General features: G+C 37.3%; 2 protein-coding genes across 4 annotated transcripts in view; one reads left to right on the plus strand and one right to left on the minus strand.

The window, feature by feature from the left end:
* The window catches only part of LOC135689704 (tyramine receptor Ser-2-like), a 30,815-nt gene extending 10,850 nt beyond the window's left edge, over positions 1–19,965 (plus strand). Inside the window, exon 2 of the mRNA XM_089108617.1 lies at positions 16,164–19,965. Within this exon, the coding sequence (XP_088964743.1) occupies positions 16,363–17,637 (1,275 nt within the window). The 5' untranslated portion in view covers positions 16,164–16,362 and the 3' untranslated portion in view covers positions 17,638–19,965. The remainder of the gene's footprint in view (positions 1–16,163) is intronic.
* Positions 1–23,608, minus strand: part of LOC135689703 (kynureninase) — a 122,705-nt gene that overhangs the window by 68,262 nt on the left and 30,835 nt on the right. The window contains exon 1 of one of the 3 annotated variants that reach the window (XM_089108616.1): positions 9,977–10,193. The exons of the other annotated variants lie outside the window; for them this stretch is intronic. Coding sequence (XP_088964742.1) covers positions 9,977–10,034 — 58 coding nt within the window. The 5' untranslated portion in view covers positions 10,035–10,193. Of the gene's footprint in view, positions 1–9,976; positions 10,194–23,608 lie in introns of those variants that run through there. 3 annotated transcript variants of the gene reach the window in all.

Here is a 23,608-nt window from a genome sequence, read left to right on the forward strand (position 1 = left end):
AACAGTTTTATTAGATATGCGGTGTAGTTTTACAAAGAGCAATTTTCGAATAGAAGCAAAAAAATAATTAGAGTGGTTTCGCTCTTGCCGACATAAACTCTTTTTTTTATTATAAGAAACTGGCTATAAGAAAAGAGTGCTGGACAGTCAGAAAACAATAAGAAACTTCAGTGCTCGAAGCAGTAAAATTAAGAAAATATTAAATGGCTTTGAAAAAAGCAAACGTTTAGTAAACTAAAGCTTTTCGTCTGACACTTTTCAGAGTTTAAAACGTCAGAACATAGATCGAAAACTCTACGCTAGGAAATATATATACGTGGCTTTGAAAAAGCAAACATTTAGTAAACTAAAGCGTTTCGTCTGACACTCTTCAGTGTCAGACGAAAAGCTTTAGTTTACTAAATGTTTGCTTTTTCAAAGCCATTTACAAGTTTTGTACCACCAAAAAATTGTTTAAACTATTAAATCGTTATAAAGCTGAGAACAACGAAATTTTGCAAAACCCAATAACATGATTGCCATGTTGGCCTAGAACTTAAGACACAATGGATAAAAATATGCCATCCACATCTAAATTCAGCATCAGAACGGAAGCAAATCTCTTGACGTGACAAAAAAGGTCGCGAACATGTCATAACATCATTGATGACATCATAATTAAGAAACTCTTAAGAGACAATGAGTATTGAATAACGACAAGATACTCTCTCCTCTTTCTCTTCTTCGCGCTCATCATGAAACCATCATGAACTGAACTCATCGAATAGCCACGCGTGCGGCGTAGCGAAAGAGGAAGGTACAAATTGCGCATGCTCAGGAGTAGCTTCGCTCATTCGCGCGACCAGAGCAAATCAAGTGACCAGAGCAGGACAGTGATAAATGAAGACCAGCTATTGCTCCAAAAGCTATTACGGCTAAAGAAGAAAATGCAAAGAGGAGAAAGAAGTACACAAAAAAGTTGGATAAGAGGACCCGGTGATAATATCTCTCAACGTGTAAATGGAGTAATTGAAAGTTCTGGAAAACCAAATGAAAGGACAAGAAGGTGAGGAGATAATAGCATAATCTAACTGTCCTGTGATGGTGTAGGAAACAGGCAAATCGGAATTGAACCGTTAGGAAAGTATAGTGGAAATCAGAAAGGTTGATGTTATTGAAGGCAGAAAAAGGCAACGAAACGAATATTCTAACATTTGTGCCTTGCAAAAATGGGTGTGGCAAAAATAAATTATAAAGGTAGACTAAACCAGAAATCAGGTGCCTGAATTTTTTTTAAACAGTACGAGTGAATTTAAAGTGCAAAAAGGTTTCAAGTAGTACTGAATGCATCCAGATACGAGACCATGAGCCGAGATTGAGCAATGAGTTTATATGTCATATATTATTCATTTACAATGGTCATATACCTATAAGCGTTGTTTAGATTAAAGATTTCTGCAACATTATTAAAATAAAGCTGCTTATCTAACTGCATATTGTAAACAATGAAAGTATTCAAAAATGTAATTAAAACGAAGGAAATTTACAAATACATAGATCAAAAATTTTGAAAGAGAATAAATGATGCATATGTCAAAAAGCGATCTATCTGTATTATCTTTGTCTAAAGTTTTGCTCTTTATCAATAGATAAGCAAGTGCTAGAAAGTCGTCAGAATGGGCAAAAAAAATGCTCATGCTCGTAGTTTTTCATACACGTGTATATCAGGAGCATATTAAACTTTAAAACTGTTAATTATATATCTGGCATATTTTGGTATAAGTTCAGAGCACCTTGCCATTGAGATCTTCTTAATTTATGATCATAGAGATTGTCCTTGCTGGCAAATTATTCTCTCTTTTTACCCCCCCCCCCAATTAAATAGCATAGGGCTCAAAAAGATACATTTTTGAAAATATGAAAATAAGGCTGTAAAATTATTTCATATAGTACTGCAGCACCACAATGGACATCTGTCTAGCTATTTGACATTGTCAGAGCAACCGTGGAATATGAAACAATTGTTACTTAATCTAAAACATATAGTGATAAGCAGTATTGCAAAATTTGATGCTTGGAACACGAAGTCATTATGAGCCGTGATGGTGAGTCTGAGCGGGTAGGCTGAGCGAGAATGGTCAAGTCTCTGATATTATAAAAATAGAGTGCAGCATCCCCCAAGGCTTATGCTTGGGACCAATGCTATTTATCGTTTATTTGAATGCTACAAAACATCGCAGACTGGATGTGGATCAACAAACTCAGTCTAAACCCAACCAAAATAGAGTACATGATAATGGAGCATCATGGTGGAAGGAAACTAGAGTATCAATACCGCAACTATAAATAAACCGAGAAAGAAGTTGACAAAACAAAATATCTTGGGTGAATAGTGGAAGAACAATATGAATCAGTTACAAAAAAGGATGCTGGGGACCTCACAGCCATGAAAAAGCTTAAGGGCATCCTCCTACAATCAATGCTTTTTCAAGTATACAGAGCCCTTATTGAGAGTCATCTTCATTATGTTGACGTAGAAATGAAAATTGGAGGAGCCTCGGCGAACTCCGTTTTCAGTTCTTCGAGCCTCCTCGTAGCATCGAGGTCACTGTCCTAGCACAGGTTAATTCATTCTAATTGGAGATAGCCCTGATTGGCTGTCTCTATCCGCTGCTTCAAAGAAAAACAAAAGATCTTTTGCAACATCACATAAAAATACCGCCAACGCCCATATGCAATCTTAGTATTTTCTGGGCGGCTTGTGATTCCACTGCGTCAAGGACTATGATGGACCAAGAAGAAGACGAACTTCTCCGTGTTGACGTTCCTGCAACGCCGCAGCCGAAATGCGACCTTCTTGATGAAGAAAAGAAGCCCGCTAGGTGTGGTAAGAGGAAGGCTGTTTTTCATGGGGAATTCTCCGACCTACAGTCAAAGTTTATTTCTATGGCTACCGAACTTTCTAATGTAACGCAAATGTTAAAGGCCATAGCTGACATTGAGTCTAAACGAATCTGCTTAGACACTGGCACTTCTGCAGCTCAGTCTGTATCTCTTGTAGCTCAGTCTACCACACACGATATTTTAATGAATTCTGTTGCTCTGTTTTCTTAGATGAGGGAGCTTATCGAACTCTAAAATAACAGCCCTTCAGCGACTGTAAAATCGTGCATTTGATATTGCTCAAGCATCAAAAACAAAAGACTCTGCAATTCAAACAACATTTAGCATCGATCAGATGATTTTAAAGATTATTCACAAGTTATGTCCCGAGGGTCTGCATGATAAACTCAATGAAAGATCATAAATGAGCAAGTAGGATACCGGAAGAAGACCGATCTCCAAACCCCAAGGCTTAATTAAAATACAACGAAAAGAGTCTAAAATGGTCTAAAAACCAGGAATGGTATTCCAATACACATTAGAGAGCTTGACACACTTACGTAGTTCAAGATTGGGCTAAGAAAATGTTCTCTTAACTGAGGAAATACATCTTTTTATGCACGAATCCATGAAACCACCGAATTATTATCCCACAGTCAGTAGCCTATCAATTAAAATCAGTTCTCGGATAATTTCTCTGTGCTTGACAATTTAAAATCGTCTTTTAAAGAAAAATTTTCAGCAGTTATGCGGATTAGTGACCTTCGCCCCCACCTAAAACAGTTACTATTGATAAAACCTTCATGTAGGAAAGACCACTCAGTATAAGAGAACTGGTATTTGCAGAGTAAATTGGTTTATAGAAGAATTGCAGGATTAACCATTGAGTACAAAGGCAAATCCACTTTAAATTGCTGACAGCCAATTGCTTTTTAGCCAAGTCAAACTGCCATATTTGCTGTGCACCGAAAATTCAAAAGAATTCAACATGCGAGGTGGCTACCATTCTTACGGTCGAAGCGCATGCGCACTGAGCTCCACAATTATTACGAATGCAAATGATCAGAATTTTCATAGTTCGATAAAAGCCTTATGTTTTTGCCATCCACGTTTGGTTATTTTAATCAAGAGTAACGCTAATCGGCGATGAATAGCTAGAGAATGAAGAGCAGAGCAAAATTTCAGAATTTGCTGATTTTTGCAACAGTACATAAATCTTATGCATTTCAAAACATTTGTATTAGAAAATAGAAAAAAAGGGGTGCTTATTCACAGAGCTATTGGCCTAATAAACAGACCACAAAGGTTTTGGACCGAGGTTTGATGATGGGAGACTTTTATACCGAGGTTTCATGGGAGAAGAGTCTGTGTTTTTGTCACCATATCTCAGCAGCCGATTCGTAACACATTTAACTGATTTTGCACATTGAGTAGTATTTCATGATGCTTTTTTAGTTGATGAGATTTTGAGTATAAAATTCTAGAAAAAAGAATCAGTACCAACACAGCAGTTTCATTCTTAGCAAAGCATATATAGCGGAACTAGGGTTAGATTTACAGGGACAAAATTTCCAATATACTGACAATCAAGGACACCTGTCAGCTACCTGGTATCATATCTAGTAAATCTGTTTACTTAAATCTATAGTTTCAACAAAAAATCATAGTTCTTTTCAAAAAGAGTTTTTTAAGAGAAGTTGATTTAGCAAATATAACAAGCCAGGAGCCAAGCACGAGCCCAATTTTTCATATTTAGTAAATGTATTGGACTATTTTAGTAAAGTAAATCAAAAGTAAACGATGACTTTTAAGGCGTTGCTGTAATGGATTATGCCAAAATTTCCATTGCTTTGGTTCTATTGATTCCGACACTTGCATTCAAATAACAATCGAAAAAGCAAACAAAGGCAATATGGAATACGAATTTGAATTACCATTCATTATAGACTAATTTATTGGGCAATATAGAGTTATGGGTGAGCCATTAAGAATCAAACAAGAATGGATTTTCCCACCTTTATATGTCAACGTAATCATTTGAAAGAAAACTCATTTGGAAAATACCACTATTTACGTGCAAGACGTCGAAAACCCAAATCAAAGTCAAATTCTTTAAAAAAATCATTAGATTGCGCAATTAACGATGACGTAGCATAAACTGTTACGGTCTTCAGTCAAAATACAGTCAATCTTCATTAATTTGAACTTTAATAGTAGAGCAAAAATTTGTCCAAATTATAGAAAAGTTTGAAGCCGCTGATCCGGAATCAAGAATGTTCACTACATGTTTGAGATCAAAGCAATGTAAAACTTGCATTATTTTTGAAAGCTTATTACAAACGTTATAATCAAAGGCTTAATTTGATTGTGAGAAATGCCGGAAAATTTTGTCGAGAAAGCTTTTTTTTAAAAAAATAATCATCTAGGGCAAGATAATTTTCTATTTTAAAGTCGATTTGCGACGTTTTACCGAGTGATTAACTGTCACTTGCCTTCACATGCCGTATATTCCAGGTCAGATGTATGTTTAAATCGCCTTTTGAGTCTAAAATTGGTCTATGCCACTGAATTGTGGGAACGCGATTAAAGACTTTAATTAAAGATTAGCAACACTGGACTTGAGATCTTTGCTGCCGCAAATAATTTCTGTAGCGTTGTCGAATATAGAATGAGCACTTTCAGGACGATTTTTTGACAAAACTTTGTTGCGACAACATGCTCGATGAAAAGAAGGTGTCTTCTTATACTGCAAGGCAGGCCATAACTACCCAGGCCAAGCTACAGACTCTGTTGGCAAGCCTGGCAACACTTGTACAAAACCCTGTTTCAGTTTCAACATATAAGACAATTTTACATTCTTTTTTTGACTACTTCGAAAAGAAAACGATTTAAATGCCTCCAGGGGCTGACTGGCTCCAAGTTTAGGGCCTGGGCCTATTCGTTGAGAAAGTGCCCCGAAAATCAAAAATATGTTTACGGGTATCCCCAAAGTTGTTTGTTGCATCACTTTTCTTACCCTGGGTACCAGACTCACTATATATGAAATAAAATAGAGAGTCTGGTCTAGTGCGCCCCATTCTCGTTCTGGTGTGCTTATATTAACCAATCAGGAGCGAGTGTACAGATTTCTGTACGTTCAAAGGTCACAGCGAAACAATAAACTTAGCTCTGGTGTAAAACATTGAACAGAACACAACATAAATAAATGCTAGCGACTGTAACGATTTAGTTTGAAGATGCTGTTAAAACTGTACTCAAAGAATATTTTCCGCATGTTGTGGAACTTAACACAGAACAACATTGAAAGCCTTGTTTGAAGAGAGAAGAGACACCTTCGCCATATTGCCAACTGACTTTGGAAAGTCTCTGATATTTCAGGCAGTGCCTCTCATTGCAAAGAAATTAGGCCTTGTAGTGAAATGCAGTAAATAAGAAACACCGCAAGGCGCCGAGAACAAACAACAACAAACACAAGTAAATCAGTTATGGCTAATATTTTCCCCGGCATACGGGGCTTCGCTTGTCATATTGGCCATATTTGCTGTGGCGAACTTCCAACGTGATGATTCTAACCGCCGCGGTGTCCAAGCGCGCTGCCTTCACAGTGAGGAAGTAGACTGAAAGTACACTTAATTTATGTGGAAAATTACAAAAGTCTTATTTTAAGTTGTATGCGAAATTTAACAATGATTAACATTTAGTAACTGCATTGTGCTAACTTTAATTTCATGCTTCGCATATGCTTTTTGCTGCCAAGGCGTTTTACACCTGATTTGATTGGAATCTTGAGGCAGAAAAGTCTGTTATCACTGTATTAATAATGTCAACTTTACAGAACTATATAAAATACATTGGCTTTAAGATTTCCCAAAACTCCTCCGACTACTGAGTATCTTTGTTATTTATCCGACAGTCTTGTTTCACAGGCCTAGTCTGTTAAATAGACTTCAGTTCTTTCAAGTAAGTTCACCCGAACGAGAATGGGGCGCACTAGACCAGACTCTCTATTATTTCATATAGTGAGTCTGGTACCCAGGGTACACTTTTCTATACTTGCATAAAATGTTTTTGAAATATTGCTATTAATTATAATTAGTTACCACCAGGGATATAGGCAACCAAGATGGTAACATCAGTAACATAGGCAGGGCAGGCGAAGCGTTAATGAAGTAGGGGAAGGGGTGAAATGTTTAAATTGTTCAGGGCTTAAATAAAGGCCACCACCATTGTCAGGAATTCTGGCCGTATTCAAGATAAATTTTCGAAATATGACACTACAGAGATGGCCAGAAAATGCATCTAGAAAATTTGCCACATCAAGTTTGTTGAAAGGACGATCCGTTTACAATATTTCCCCATACCCAAATAGTTTCCAATTACTAAAAAGCCAAAATCTTATTCTCAAGCAACAAGCCCAGCATTTCCGACACACATAACTTTGAGTGAAAAAGTTTGAAATGCAATTATAAAAATCCTGTCTTGTCTATTGAAGACAGTAAATAAATTTTCTCAGTAAGAAACTTTCAAGAGTAACAAGTCTTCCTTTGCTATGTTTAGATGTCAATTCATGTCTAAATTTCTATGAGCATAAAGCTTGAAATGCATCTCAATCTTCCAGCTATATCTCGTTTCTTATATTGTTTAGTGTACAACGGGAGATACTTAAAACTTATTCATTTTTGCCGGCCCGTAGACTGCTAAACAGGATTGGAGGGCATAGATAGAAATATAACTTTTTCTATACCTGCCTCACGAAATACTATCAGATCAAGCTGCGCTTATAAGATATTCAAACATAATTTTTGCAAATCATTGAGAGGGGGCATTGCCCCCCTGCCCCCAGTGTCTATGGGCCTGTTATTTTGCAAAGTTCGTCATGGCAAATCTCGCATGGTTTTCGCCTAATTTGGCTTAAGTACTGATGTTTTATACTTAAGATCTTTGGCAAATCATTCACGTATTATTCTGGAGCAAAGTATGGATGTACTGCAGCAAAAATTTTGTCAGAGCTGAGGGGGCTGAGCCCTTCTGCTGTTTTGATCTATACTCTCAAATCTATTTTGGTTAGCATTAAAATAATGTACCTTTCTAGAAATTGAGTCACAAAAATTGTCATGTCCTTACCACCTTAACCTATGATTAAATGAAAACATTTAAATTTATAAGATTTTGGAACTTCCAGCTAAGTAACGTATTATTGCATTAGAGACAGTGAGCCCTGGGCCCAGGGTTCTCCTTGCTTACATAGGGCCCCAAATTCTGGAAATGCTTTTTCAGTACTTAAATACCGCAAAGTGATCTTTTTATTCATTCTGTATTCACAGAAGAGGGCCCCTACCAAACAATACGAGTTTTCATTTAATAGCAAAATTAAGAAAAAAATGTGATAATTTTGGGAGGGTGATCGGCCGGTAGTCCGATCGGCCGGTCTGCCCCTGAATGCCTCAACAGGATGCCGTATCGAACCAGTATATCTTACATTTTTCTGCATTACATAAAACGCACAACAACGCTAACCTTAACCCAGTGGCGAATCTAGCTTTAAAAATATGATGGCGGGGAGGGGGCTAGCCGGGGGCCAGCTTTCAGTTATAGGGGCCAACGCTATCTATTACTTTGCGAACTAGTAGAAAGTAAAGCATTGATGTGGTGCTCAACATTAGCTCAAGGCACCGATTTTTAGTGCCCCTTAGATAAGTATGCCCTTGATACAGCTCTATCAAGGCTGTTATCATTGTGCCAAATAGTTTCATAAGTTACATAACGGGCAGCTGGGTCACCTAGGAAAAACAACAAAGAAAAACTGTTGCTGAGGGCCCCTAAAGGCTCGGGACCCCTTGATATTTAACTAAAGGTAACTTCTATCTGTTACTCCACTGAGTTTTATCTGTTTAACAATAATGCATGAACGTTAGAATTTCAATAGAAGAACTATACTTCTACTAGAATTTTATTTGACCCCTTGCCCTTTAAGCAATGTTGTTGAGATCTTGGTATTATATACGATCTTTGCACATACGATTTGCAACTATTCACCAAATCTAAACAAAAAACATTGCTTGGAAGGGGGAGGGGAGGGGAGGGGAGGGAAGGGGACGGTGGAAAGATTGAGCAACAAATAAATCTGTCTGAAGTCTAAGTCAAAATTACGAATCGTTTACTGTTAAGATGTGAAGGAGACAGAACAACGCATGGATTGAACAGAACAGAACTATAACTTTATATCAACTTCAAACGGCCTAGACACATAACAGTAATACTGTAAACTGTAATCTGAAACTCTATATAAACATGGGTCACATAAAGTAATGCTCCTACGCATAGTCTATTAAGTTACTACAGTTTACAAAATAATTTCGATAGGTTTTCTTTTGGGCAAATTACACCAAACAGACGTTTACATTATTGTGAGGTGGGAAGAAAAAGCAGTCTCACAATTTTTTGGTGGATCGTAGCTTGTTTAATCTAGCAAAGAAGATCGCATTGAGCGAAACAGAAAGGGCAACCCTAACAAAGTCAAAAAATGATTGGACAGCTTTGGAAAAAAACATTGAAATTAATAGAAACTTTTGAAAAAACTGGGGGGGGGGGCAAACAAGTGGCAAAGAAAATTTCATGGGGGGAGCAATTCATATCATTCTAACCTGTCGTTATTTTAGTGGCCCATAACTACCAATAAGTTGCTGTAAACACAAACGAAAAAACGTTTCTATATTTGCAGTAACTTTTCTGTATTCGTAGCAATTTTTACTAAGTATTGATAGCAAGTTATTGCTAGTGGTCTGACCTTTATATTATGGGCCACCCACCATACGTTACACAGCGTTAATTTTCTGACTCGAGAATAAAATGCCAATACAAAATGAAGGGCAAAAAGCTTGCATCATAAAAAATTGAGAGGTTAATCCTAATCAATCGTTAGTTTAAACTAAAGAAAGCGTGGCTATGTAAACTGAAGAACTGCTACCCAAGAACTCATGAGCAGGTAACTGATTTGCGGAGCTTTGGACCGAGAAAATTTGAATTGAGTTCCATGCCGAGGAAACCGTGACAAAACCAGGAGCGCGAGATGGCAAATTCTGTTCCGAAGACAGAGGAATATTCAAATTCATACCTTGATTTGGATAAGACGAGCTATGCAATGAAACAAGGCCACGCACATCTTTTTGCATCTCCAAGCATTCTCTAAGACACCGACTCTAGCTGACCAGAGATAAAGAATTCAAACTTTGTGATGAATCACTCGATGACTCCGATACTCGGACTTGACGCGCAGACATCTCGCGAAGAATAAAACGAACAACTAATAATCAGCACCCCTTAAACTGAGTCTTTCACCAAGCAAAGTTAGGCCCACGCTATGACAAAATACCCCTAGAATAGCCAAGGGAATGAACTTCACATCTTACCATACGAAAGAAATATCTTGCCCTTGCAATACAAATCAAATCCACAGGAGGCCAAAGACTACCCCGTAATATCCTTAAAACTAATAATGCGAATACAAGAAAACCCCGAGGAAGCGTGGCACAAGAGACCACAACGAATAGCAAACAAACGCAGGCGAATTTGTTAAAGTCAAAGCCACTCGTGATGGTGAAATCAAAATAAATTGCACAGAAACTAGTTTCTACACTGAAATTTTCTTTTACTCCAAAAGTTTGAGAACAATTCAAGAAACGTTGGATGCATAGTTTTTTTAATTCAAGAATATTCAGTACCAATGCTCTTAGATTCTAGTAAATAAAAACAAGTGTGCACTAGCCTAATAGAGAGGAGGAGATATTGAATGAATCAGCTTTTTGACAGGGTGCTTAGGTTTTAAATTTTTAGAGGTTTTAAAATCTCATCGGTAAGTAGAAAATTTCAATAACAGATCGTTTTTTAGCCCATCCCATCTTAGATGATGTGTTTAAAAAAAATTAAAATAGAGGAGCTATCAACATGTTGAAAACTGTCACAACCGTGAGCTATTCTATTCATGTTTTTTGTGTCTTCGATAATAATGATAGAAAACAGTTTTAAGGTGGAATAATATCTATCCAGAACATCTGATCGCGATATTATCTTTATCTTAATAACTATACCATCAAGTACACCTGCAGAAAGTGATTGTAAACACATTACGATGAAGCAAAGGATGAAAGAGCTTTTCCTTATAGACAATGAACGCAGATGTGATGGACCATGATTATAAGCAAATAAAAAGTTTTGGTGCAAGAAGAACGCTCGCTCAACGAAAAGCATAGTATAGATGAACACTGGCATCGCGGGACGTGTAGCATTGAGAAAGGTAGGAAGCTGAAACCGAAAAAAGGAGGTTTGATTATCAATGTAGTTTGGCCTGTTGTACGTCGGTGACTAATGACAAAAAATCAATATAATTAAATAGCGACTTTGTACATTTAAAGGTTAAATAAAATTTTGACGTTTCATAGCTCTTCATCGTAGAAAGAATAGGAAGAGTAACGGTTAAAAAGAGGATAAAAGAGTAGAATCGAAAGATCAACTGTATATGGAAGGCGGTAGGAATACGACGTAGAACGACGTAGAACGTTAGGAATACGACGTAGAACGACATAGAACGTTAGGAATACGACGTAGAACGTTAGGCAAGGTGGACATATGCGAGGGGGTAGAAAGCATAAGATAACATGGTAACGTATAAAATAGTAATAGCTCGATTAGAAAGGATACGAAGATTTGTTGTGAAGTCCACCAGGAATAAGAGTATCAAGTTTTAAAATAATACATTTTTCGGCGTTTTATCGTTGAGTGTTGTTATTAGGTGCGTAGTACAGTTCAGTGATTTGCATGTTGATTAGTGTATGGTTATCTTTATTAAAATGAATGGAAACTGTGGCGTCCGTTCATCTTCTCTTGGTTCCTGAAGACGTACTTTCTCTAGCATGTGCAAAGCTCATTTGATGATAAGAATGAGTTTGATGCATTTTAGCAGGACTTGACTTTTTTTGGAAAAAAGATGGATTCCTGTGATTTTTTGCACACTTTAGCACAATGGTGGACCCGGCAATGGATAACAGGCTAAGCTCGATACATTGCCAATACAATTCATTTATTTTTCATACATTTTTATTATAAATTCAAGTTCTATATGGTTGATCGTCAAATAAAAAGATCTAAATTATGATTACTTTCGATCACTACATCATAAACATAAATGATTGATCCTCAGATAGATAAAGAGATCTGATTTATGATTACTTCCGATCACTACGTCATAAACATATATGGTTAATCGTCAAATAAAGAGATATGATTGACAATCACTTTCGATCACTACGTCATAAACATAAATGATTGATCCTCAGAAAGATAAAGAGATCTGATTTATGATTATTTCCGATCACTACGTCATAAACATATATGGTTAATCGTCAAATAAAGAGATCTGATTTATGATTACTTTCGACCACTACGTCATAAACATAAATGATTGATCCTCAGATAGATAAAGAGATCTGATTTATGATTACTTTCGACCACTACGTCATAAACATAAATGATTGATCCTCAGATAGATAAAGAGATCTGATTTATGATTATTTCCGATCACTACGTCATAAACATAAATGATTGATCCTCAGAAAGATAAAGAGATCTGATTTATGATTATTTCCGATCACTACGTCATAAACATATATGGTTAATCGTCAAATAAAGAGATCTGATTTATGATTACTTTCGACCACTACGTCATAAACATAAATGATTGATCCTCAGATAGATAAAGAGATCTGATTTATGATTACTTTCGACCACTACGTCATAAACATAAATGATTGATCCTCAGATAGATAAAGAGATCTGATTTATGATTATTTCCGATCACTACGTCATAAACATATATGGTTAATCGTCAAATAAAGAGATATGATTGACAATCACTTTCGATCACTATGTCATAAACATAAATGATTGATCCTCAGATAGATAAAGAGATCTGAGTTATGATTACTTTCGATCACTACGTCATAAACATATATGGTTAATCGTCAAATAAAGAGATATGATTGACAATCACTTTCGATCACTACGTCATAAACATAAATGATTGATCCTCAGGTAGATAAAGAGATCTGATTTATGATTACTTCCGATCACTACGTCATAAACATTTATGGTTAATCGTCAAATAAAGAGATATGATTGACAATCACTTTCGATCACTACGTCATAAAAATATATGGTTAATCGTCAAATAAAGAGATATGATTGACAATCACTACGTCATACACATTAATGATTGATTATCAGATAAAGAGATCTGATTTATGATTACTTCCGATCACTACGTCATAAACATTTATGGTTAATCGTCAAATAAAGAGATATGATTGACAATCACTTTCGATCACTACGTCATAAAAATATATGGTTAATCGTCAAATAAAGAGATATGATTGACAATCACTACGTCATACACATTAATGATTGATTATCAGATAAAGAGATCTGATTTATGATTACTTCCGATCACTACGTCATAAACATTTATGGTTAATCGTCAAATAAAGAGATATGATTGACAATCACTTTCGATCACTACGTCATAAAAATATATGGTTAATCGTCAAATAAAGAGATATGATTGACAATCACTACGTCATACACATTAATGATTGATTATCAGATAAAGAGATCTTATTTATGATCATTTTCAGGATCTGATTTATGAGCACGTTATAAGCATATATGGTTGATCATCGAGTAAAGAGATATGATTAATAATCATTCACAAGAAATACCAATTTTAGAACCACTTTTACTTTTGAACGTAAATGATTCATCATCATATCAGAGAAAGAACTGTATATCACGTAATAACCAAACATTCTTTATTTCAAATGATTCTTTCTAAGATGCACGATTGATCATAGTTCCCAAGAAAGCCGTCAGTAGCACTTGAACATCCCTAGGTCATGAAAGTTTAAAGAACGTTGATAGGAACGCCACGATATGTTAACATTTAGTACAAAAAGGTATAAATGGTTTAAATGAAAAGTATTCCAAAATGATACTGGAATAAAATAAATTTGGTTTGCAATGATACGTGTTTGAAAAACAAACAAAATACTTGAAGAAACTGATCGTTATCATTTGAAATATAGCTCCTCCGCAACAAAATGAAACATGAGATGTGTTCCAATTATGCTAGCAAGTTAAGTATCATATAACAGCACCAGTGGCGAATCTAGCCTTAAAAATCTAGGAGGGGGGCTAGCCGGGTGCCAAACACTCAGTTATGGGGGTCAATGCTAGCCATTACTTTGCGGACTAGTAGAATGTAAAGCAGTAACGTAATGGCTCAAAATTAGATAGAAGGCACCGATTTTTAGCGCCCCCAAGATAGTATGTCCTTGGTACAGCTCTATCAGGGCTCTTATCATTATGCCAAATAGTTTATTAGTGGCGTAACGAGCAACTGCACCCCCTAGGAAAAATAACGAAGAAAAATTGTTGCTGGGGGGCCATAAAGGTGCGTGCTATTTAACAAAAAATTAACTTTGGGCCGTTACTTCACTGAGTAATATCTGTTTAACAATATTGCATCATGAACATCAGAACCTCAACAGAAGAACAATACTTCTAGAAATAAAAGGCTAATAGCTTTGTAAAGTTGATTGGTAAAATTTTACCATAGAAGTTATGTCTAAAATCCAACCTCCATGAGATCAAGCAAATCATTCTGTTACACAGAATTTCAAATTATAGAATTTCGATAAGCAATAGTAGATTGCCAAGGTATACTGGGATGGTACTGGTATTTCCCTGCGCTGGGTTCCAGAGCGAAAAGGATTTTCAATGGGATGCGGAGAATCTTGGTTTGGGCTTACCCTGCGCACCCCACCCCAAGAAGGTGATCAAGGAATTTTGTTTTCCTAGAATGACTAACTCTGTTCAGATCTATAAACAGTTCAGCTCATTGAACTTCATTAATGTCAAGTTGAAGTCAAAACAAATTTTTAAATGGTAACTTCTTGAGTGTGCAGTTTACTGAGAATGAATGCAAACTGCATAAGTGTTCTGTTGCCATATACAGTGATGTTCAATGTCAAGACTGTTTCGAGTATCAACTCGAAAAATTAAAACTCCAAATCATAAAAGTTTCTTAGCTTTTTTCAACTTGGGTAGGGTTGTTTCTTAACTTTCGAAAAATTGTCTACCGTTTCTTAAAACCTGTTTCTTATAAAAAACGAGTGTATTTGGCAAAATAAACATAACTTAATGTGCGTTGAAAATATCTGAAAATATCTGAAAATAAATTTTTCCTTGAATATCAATGAGTCCGATTTCACAGGAATTGAAAGTGTTAGCCAAAAAAATATCTTAGCACGCATAATCGAGGATAAAAATCACATCTTAGGTTTATATCTTGAGAAAAAATTTTACATTATGAATTTATAGAATAATGGAGTAGGAGCAACATGTCACTCCACGAAAAATAGTACGCCTTCGCCTTTGACAAAAATTATTTTTTTTCTAGAGAAATCCCTTGAAAATCCCTAAAAATCCAAATGTTCTAAAAAGTTCTGTACGCTGTTTTTTCACAGATAAAGTTAGTATACCTGACAGAGTATTACGCATTTAAAGCAGTTCTGAAACGTGATTTTGCGTTATGTCGTGAAAAGGCTTTAACTATCCGTTAATTCGTGAATGAAATTTTGAATGATAATTCAAAAAATTGCCTCAATTTGGTGCGCAATAAACCAATAATAGTTAAATCTCAAATTAGTATAATTGTGGTTGAAGATAGTGTTGTAGTCTTCAAACAGGGCTCTGATGAGAAATAACTGATAATACATTTATTGTTTGCGTGAGCGTGAAAATCCAATTTTGAAGTGCGTGAATGCGTGGAAAGTCAAAAAATTGTGCGTGAATGCGTGAATTAAAACCGCTATGAGGGGGCCACTTCTTATAAAGTGTGTCTTATAAAAAAGAGTGTACATTATGTAATGCTTGTGAATGTTTGATATTTAGGCCCGTGGCTTGCTTGCTAACCACACTGTGTATTAATAAATTAACAATGTTTCAAAACAGGGGTTTGAATCATTGAATGAAATTGTTCTGAGTAGACTCCTGTGAACTGCGCTACCAAAATTTAAAACCTGCAAAATTGGATAGTAGTGGCTCAAAGGCTGGCAATACTTGGAGTCCCGATTCAGGGAGATCTCTTTTCAACCATTTTAAGATGCTCAGACCATGGTGATAAAGCCTGTATCTTCATGTTTACTCGAACTTTGTGATATGATTATAAAATAAATTCGCTTTTCTTGCAGAGATTTTCGAATCAGACTTCGTAAAGATCCGAGCACAACCTCATGAAGGTCATATTACGGAAATTGGTAACTTCAGATTGGCACAAGAATCTGGCTGGATAACAAATAGATCCTAAAAAATCTATCAAAACCCAAGCAACTTTCAAATTTTGAAGACAGCTGCACGACAACGGAGATTGAAAATACACGCAATGCAATCATGAATGATTCAAGAAAGTTCGAGGTAACGATACATGTTTGCTTTCTCGTACTGAACGTTTTCGGCAATAGCTTAGTTATCTACCTCTATTTTGTCGATAGAGCATTACGACACAAACAAGCGAATCGATTCGTAATTTCGCTTGCATTTTGTGATCTGTTAGTTGCCGTCATCTACATCCCACACCAAATTTTCCAAACGGCAATTCAGAAAGCTGTGCCAGTTCCTATTTCCGGTTACGTTACATCAATTGCGGCACTTGGCTCCTTGTGGAACCTCGCAGCTTTGACTTACGATCGATACGTCGCCGTTTTCGATTGTTTACGTTACGAGCAGGTGATGAGGCCGAAAAAAGTAACGAAATTCATGACAGCTATTTGGATATCTGACTTTTTTATAACGCTGTTGCCTTTATCGTGGAAATTTCTCGTTTCACCTGCAACAAATGATCTTTTATTGCACTGCTATCAGTTTATTCTGGTGACGATCATGATTGCCGTGCATGTCGTCCTCTTTGCAGTCTATGTTAGGCTTTTCATCACTAATCGACATCACCTGAGCTTCCTCCATGACAGATCACAAATGTTTACCGTGGGAAAACAAGAGGACAGAAAACTGAAGGGTAAATCTATGCTTGTTCAATCCTGCCCAAGGAGGATCAACTGTAGCAAAACGCGTAAAAAAAGGCGTTCAACTACAATGTCGAGTAATCAAGCCAAAATCTCAGCGAAACGTGATACTGTTATTTTGCAGAACATCTCGACAGTACCAAGCATGTCTGACCTATCCAATAACTGGGAAACAAGCTTATGTGAAAGCATTGCCATATCGTGTGCAGGTGATCACTTGATGTCATCTACTGAAAACGCAGGCATAAGAGAAAGTACGCGTGGCTCTAATGTATCCAATATTAGAACAGCTTTTCGGCTGAAAGCTGGCAAGGCTTTAGAAAAGATGTCTCATTCACGTGCTGTTAGCGTGGAGCTGCGTGCCGCTAGGGTGGTGCTTATTCTATTCATCTTCAATACTGTGTGCTGGATACCCACTGTGACACTTAACGTTGTATACTTAATTTCGTGGCTCAGAAAAAGTCCAGTAATTCCTTCAACGTTATTTTGCATTTCAAAATACTGCTTCTTGTCGTATAGCACAATTAATCCGTGGATATACGGCATCTTGAAGGGTGATTTTAAAAAAGTTATGAAAAAGCATATCATACGCAACAACTTTATGATTAAATGGCGTCGCTGGGGTGGATGCTGGAAATCAAACTAAGTTATAACTGTGATAACATCTTGTATTGAACACTAGTGCCTTCGATGAACGGAAAGTATCACCGAGGACTGGGAACAAGGCTCATGAAATGACGTCACGAATCCTGAAAGACCTCAGGGAAGCAATATATTGGCAGCTCGTGGCTACGCCCAAGGATACATTACACAAACTGGCCCAAACAGATTGGGTCTACCTCCGAATAAGCTAATAGTGACCAAGACTAAGATGTGGCTTTCAAAAGATGATAATGTCTCAAATATTGTATCTTGATTTGGTATACTGGAATGTGTTGAGAGAGAAAATTAGTTTGCCATAGGAATGAAATATTTCCCTTCTTTGAGACCAAGCTGCCAACCAGTTATAATCTTAAGAAAGTGTTTTCCAAAATATGGAAGTCCTTTTTCATTACCTTTTTAGATATATGACTCTGCACTTTAGGAAGAAACGTAGAGAAGACCCCTACAAGATGCCTTTCTACGGTCAAAACCACTAAGAGATATTCATCCCATATATCTTCGTTCTTTCCTTCTCTGACCCAAATCATATCACCTCCCCTTCACCCTTGCCATTTCCTATTTCACAACATAATTGGCAGCTACCATCTAATCTCTTTAAGATGAACTCGAATCCTACCCTCACATTCAGAATATGGATTTTAACTGACTAATGTGTACATATATTATTGAGTGTGAGGGCAAATATAACTTTTGAGAGGGACCTTGAAGAATGGCCCATACATGTATACAGAAATAAAAATGTACCGGGTAGAATATAAAAGGCTCGGCGAAGATTGATGAATGTGGCAAGATTCAATATGCAACAACCGTGAAGATCTTTTCAGCAAGGAACTCTGCAAAGATATGATCACCATGAACTACATTTTAAATGACTTTAATAAGGGCACGGTCTAGAACTGTTAGCTTGAAAAAATTGTTGGAGCTATTAACTGTAAATACAAAAAGGGGGAACAACAATGTTGATATAAATTGTTGGAGCTATTAACCGTAAATACGAAGCGGGTAGCAACAGCATTGGTATAAATTGTTGGAGCTATTTACTGTAAATACGAAGCGGGTAGCAACATCATTGATATACTTAATGTAAAGTTCTCCTTTCAAACTTTCTTGTGGATAAAATATTGAAATACAAGCACAAAATGCGTGATTTTTTTGCATCTGCAAGAATCGTCGTTGCTTAGCTGGTTATTCGATAAACAACTCGATGTCGAACAGCACTGCGATAATGCTCATTTCATGAAATCCGTATTCTTTAAGCCAAAGTTTCTGCAGATTTAGGCTTATTTCAACACCAGAGGCAATGTTCCCAAACAAACGAAGAATCGAAAATTATTTCTGTTGTTCAATGTCTCCATGTTTGAATGCCTAGTCGCTTGCGTTCTTCGAAAGTCATTCTTAGGAGGTGGGTAAGCTTCAAGATAGACACGAGAATATTATACAAAAACGGAATGGACAAAGGTACGAGTCTAATACGTCATGGTATGATTAACTGAAAGGTGGAGATGGTGCAAAAAGAAAATATTTTAGCGTATTATCCAATGCTTTTATTGGCTTTTATCTAAAAATCGTGATAGAAAGTTTCTGATACAACTAAAAAAGCTATTAATTTTTTGGTTTTAAGAATTCAACTTGGTACAATCAAGCAATCTTTAGCAGCGATGTTGCATTCATAAAGGAAATTGTTTATTTCGATTCAACATACCTTCGATTTAGAATCTCACTAAAAAGGAATTTGCAAATGTCTAGTTTGGGGTTTACATAGAACCATTGCAAACAAAAAACAAATAAAGGCAGAAGATGTAGCAGATGGTAGATTGCTTTAAAGGTATCAGAGTATGAGATCATGACTACAATAGGTATTGAGAATGGTTATGTCAAGTAGTTATGTTGGATATGTCAGGTAGAAAATTACGATAGAAAATGTAAGACATGCTAAGACATAACATAAAACTGGTACCAAAAGAACTGGTGGGAGATTATATAAGGGGGGAGCCTCTGCTCTCTTTCTATTTAAGGCTCTCCCCTTCCTAGCGATAGTCACAGGAGTGCGAATGTAAAGCGCACAAGAGTGCAAGCAATTTTTTAATCACGTGACCTGTGCGGAGCCGATTTTTTTCAAATCGAGGTTAATACACCTCTTGTCTTTTCCGAGGCTAATCTATGTACCTTGCCGAAGGGCCACTGGCAAGCCCGCGTAGCGGGCTTTGTAGGGGAGCTAATCTTCCGTTAATTGAAAGTTGCTTCAAAACATTTGCAAGCCCAGGTCTATTCGTGTTTTTTGTTTAAATATTTTAATGGTTTACCACCTAAGTGAGCCCCCTGGCAAAAGCCCCACTCGAATTAGCCCCCTGGGGGCTTATTTATTTTTGATATTTTTAGATTGGGGCTTATTCGAGGGGGGGGGGGCTTATACGAGGGGATGGGCTTATAAAATTATTCTAGACATTTCTTTGTGAGCATTTCATTAATTATTGCCAAAAAATTGTGATAATTCAATGAAATGTCAAAGGAAACCTCAGATGGCAAAAATTCTTCAAATTTAGGGGTCAAATTCTAGATTTAACGGTAGCAGTGGATGCTTATTCAAGGATCGCTTGCTAGCATTGCTTCTTGAAACCGAGTTCATTAATACCGAGTATACTCTGCCATGTTACTAGCGTTTGTTCCCGTATCATTCTACAGAAGAGAGCATAAAAATCCAACAGATTGCAGGGAACACAAATCATACCCTATAAGATGCAAGCTGAAAGGCATGCAATTGTAGTTTGACTGTGACGTTGACATTATCAGGCTGCTTTGTCGCATTCTCATGAACAGGAACCCATCGTTTATTGTTTCTAGCTCTAAGCTCTATCCACAACTTTCGAACATTTAACCTTTGAAACAAATATACAGCAAGAACTGCCATTTCGGTATCTACAGTTCGAATCCTGATATCACGATATCATGCTAGAATTGAATCAAAGTGAATTTGAGATTCGATTTTTCCGCCTGTAATGGTCTGGGGCAGTGTACCCCACTCTAGAAATTGGAAAAAAAGGAGACACTTTTCAGTTGGGGTCTATATTCTTTCATTTTCAGTGTATCAAATTTCCGCTTTTTGCAAAGTTTCCTGTGATTGTACCTACCTAAAAAAGAGATATCTAAATAACATTATTTTTGGAGTCATGAGGCCAAGTACCCCACTCTAGAAATAGAAATAGGGGGAATTTCGAGTCAAAGTCCATATCCTATCTGTTTTAGTGTGTCCTAAAACTGCCTTATATTGCAAAGTTTCATGCTATTGTCAGAGTCCCAAAAAGTCCTCAACCTTTCTCCCGTCAAATTTTTCCCCGTCAAAACCTTCCTCAAAGCATTGGCATCTCATCAATTATGTCATTGTGCCGGCCAAAGATCGGCAAGATGTGTGAGTGACCAAAGCCATGTGTGGTGCTGATTGCTGGACAGACCATCGCCTCATCATCTCAAAGACCAAGCTTCTCATACAGCCCTCAAGAAGACCTCAAGGACAGAAGGTAGCGAAGCGACTGAATGTCAACAAGCTGAAAATTCTATCTGCACAGAAAGAATTCTCAGCCACTATGTCGCAACGACTGGGACTCCCTGAAGACAATCACCCACTCTGTTGCCCTCCAGGTACTCGGCCCGAAAACCAGAAACCATCAGATGAGACTGGTTTGATGAGAATGATGTTGATATTCAGAAATTTCTAGAGGAAAAGCCCATCAGGATGACCCAAACTCCGCCTCAAAGAAATATGCATACGACGACAAGCGCAGAGAAGTACAGAGAAAGTTTCGTACCATGCAAGCTTCATGGCTCAGCAATAAAGCTGACGAAATCCAAAACTATGCCGATACGCATGATATGAAACGCTTCTATGCTTGCTGAAATGCACATATGGACCATCAGCATTAGGCAGCTTACCCATGCTCAGCGCTGGAGAGGTGGACTGAACACTTCGACATGGTGCTGAACCGGTCATCATCCATTTACGACGAAGCTATCAAGCGCCTCCCTTAAATAGATACCAATAAAGCTCTTGCCATTCCCCTTATGGAAGATGAGGTTGCCAAAGCAACGAAGCAAATGTCATAGGGCAAAGCCCCAGGCCCGGCCGCAATTCCAACAGAGGTGTTCACATCGGGTGGTCCTTCTCTCATCGCAAAGATGACAGAGCTGTTTCAATCAGTCTGGGAAAGCGAAACCCTCCCTCAAGAGTTCAAAGATGCTACAATTGCTCACATCTACAAGAGAAAAGGCAATAGGCAGTCCTGCGACAACCACAGAGGCATTTCCCTTCTTGCAATCGCTGGCAAGATCCTGGTCTGCGTCCTCCGAAACCGTCTCCTGAGACACCTTGAGCAGGGCCACCTTCCCGAGAGTCAATGCGGATTCCGCGTAGATCGAGGAACCATTGACAGGGTATTTGCCGCCCGGCAGCTACAGGAGAAGAGTGTGGAGCAATACCAGGATCTCTACATGACCTTTGTGGATCTTCATTTCATTCATTCATTTCATATCAAATGTTTAAGAAGGGTAGCCCTTCAGCAATGCTGATATTCAAGGGGCCCTCCACTTAAAATACTTACAGAAATTATTATAAAAAATAAATTATGCTTACTACAATTCAATATTTACAATTTAAAAAGATCCTGTTTTAACCTGAGTTTAATTTAACTACAAATATCTAGAACGAAAGGCGAAATGGTAATTTCCAATATACAATTTACAATAACGCCTATTTACAATTTCGCAAGATTTTTTTGAAGTTAGTCAAGGAAGATGCCTGTTTACACTCAGCTGAAAGGCCATTCCATGACCTAGCACCTCTAAACGAGAAGCATTATTGCCCATTTTTGGATTTTTCTTTTGTAGCCTTAGGTCAGTTGATGTATTCCTAAGATTCCTAGAACTGAACTTGGACTTCTCTGTGAAAAGATCACACATGTATTGTGGAGCCAGTCCATGAATCAATTTGAAGACCATGATATTTGACTCATTAGCGATTAGCTCGTCGATGGTCATCCAGCCCAGCTCTTTTATGAGTGGTTGGCTCGGTGCATCAAACCTGCTGCCAATTACAATACGAGCAGCCCGGCTTTGTAGTTTTTGTAAGCGTTTGATTTCGGTAAGACCACAACAGCCCCACACCAAACAACAATAGCGAAAGTGTGGCTCCACAATACTTGTGTACATAGTCTTCAGAGTTTCTTTTGGCAGAAAGGATTTTGCATGCTTCAAAAAGCCAATTCCTCTGGAGATCTTGGAACAAATTGTTTTAGTGTGTTCCTTCCAATCTAATGTGTTATCGATCTGTATTCCAAGATATTTGGTTTTTTGAACAACATCCAGCTCATTGTTCTGAATTTTTAGCTTGAAAGATTTATCTTGATTCTTTAATGATTTATGCTTAGGTTTGGTGGAAATAAGCAGGGCATGTGTTTTCATTACATTCAGTGAAAGTTTGTTGCCCTTGAGCCATTTTCAACGTGTGCAAGATCATTATTGATGGCCTTATTCAGCTGAATGATATCATGCGATTGATGGCAAAGACTCGTGTCATCTGCATACATAGACACATTTGTTATTTGGACAGCTAGTGGGAGGTCGTTTATATAAATGAGGAATAAGAGGGGTCAAAGACATGAGCCTTGCGGTACACCAACATTTATTTCCAAAATTGATGAATCAACACCGTTTACCCTAGAGTATTGCTTCCGGTTGTTAAGGTATGATTTAAACCATTCTAACGGCTGTTGCTGAATACCATAAAACTCTAGCTTTTTGCATAGTATGCCATGGTCAACCGTGTCAAATGCCTTTTTCAGGTCAAAAAAAACTAATCCCACTAGCTTCCCCAAATCTAGTCCTTTATACCAGTCATCAGTGTTTTTAAGCAACCATGTTACGGTAGAGTGAAGTTTACGAAAGGTGACTGTTCTGGGGATAAA

Source organism: Rhopilema esculentum, chromosome 5 (assembly GCF_057945365.1).
Source record: "Rhopilema esculentum isolate cy_ngs chromosome 5, ASM5794536v1, whole genome shotgun sequence".
NCBI lineage: Eukaryota > Metazoa > Cnidaria > Scyphozoa > Rhizostomeae > Rhizostomatidae > Rhopilema > Rhopilema esculentum.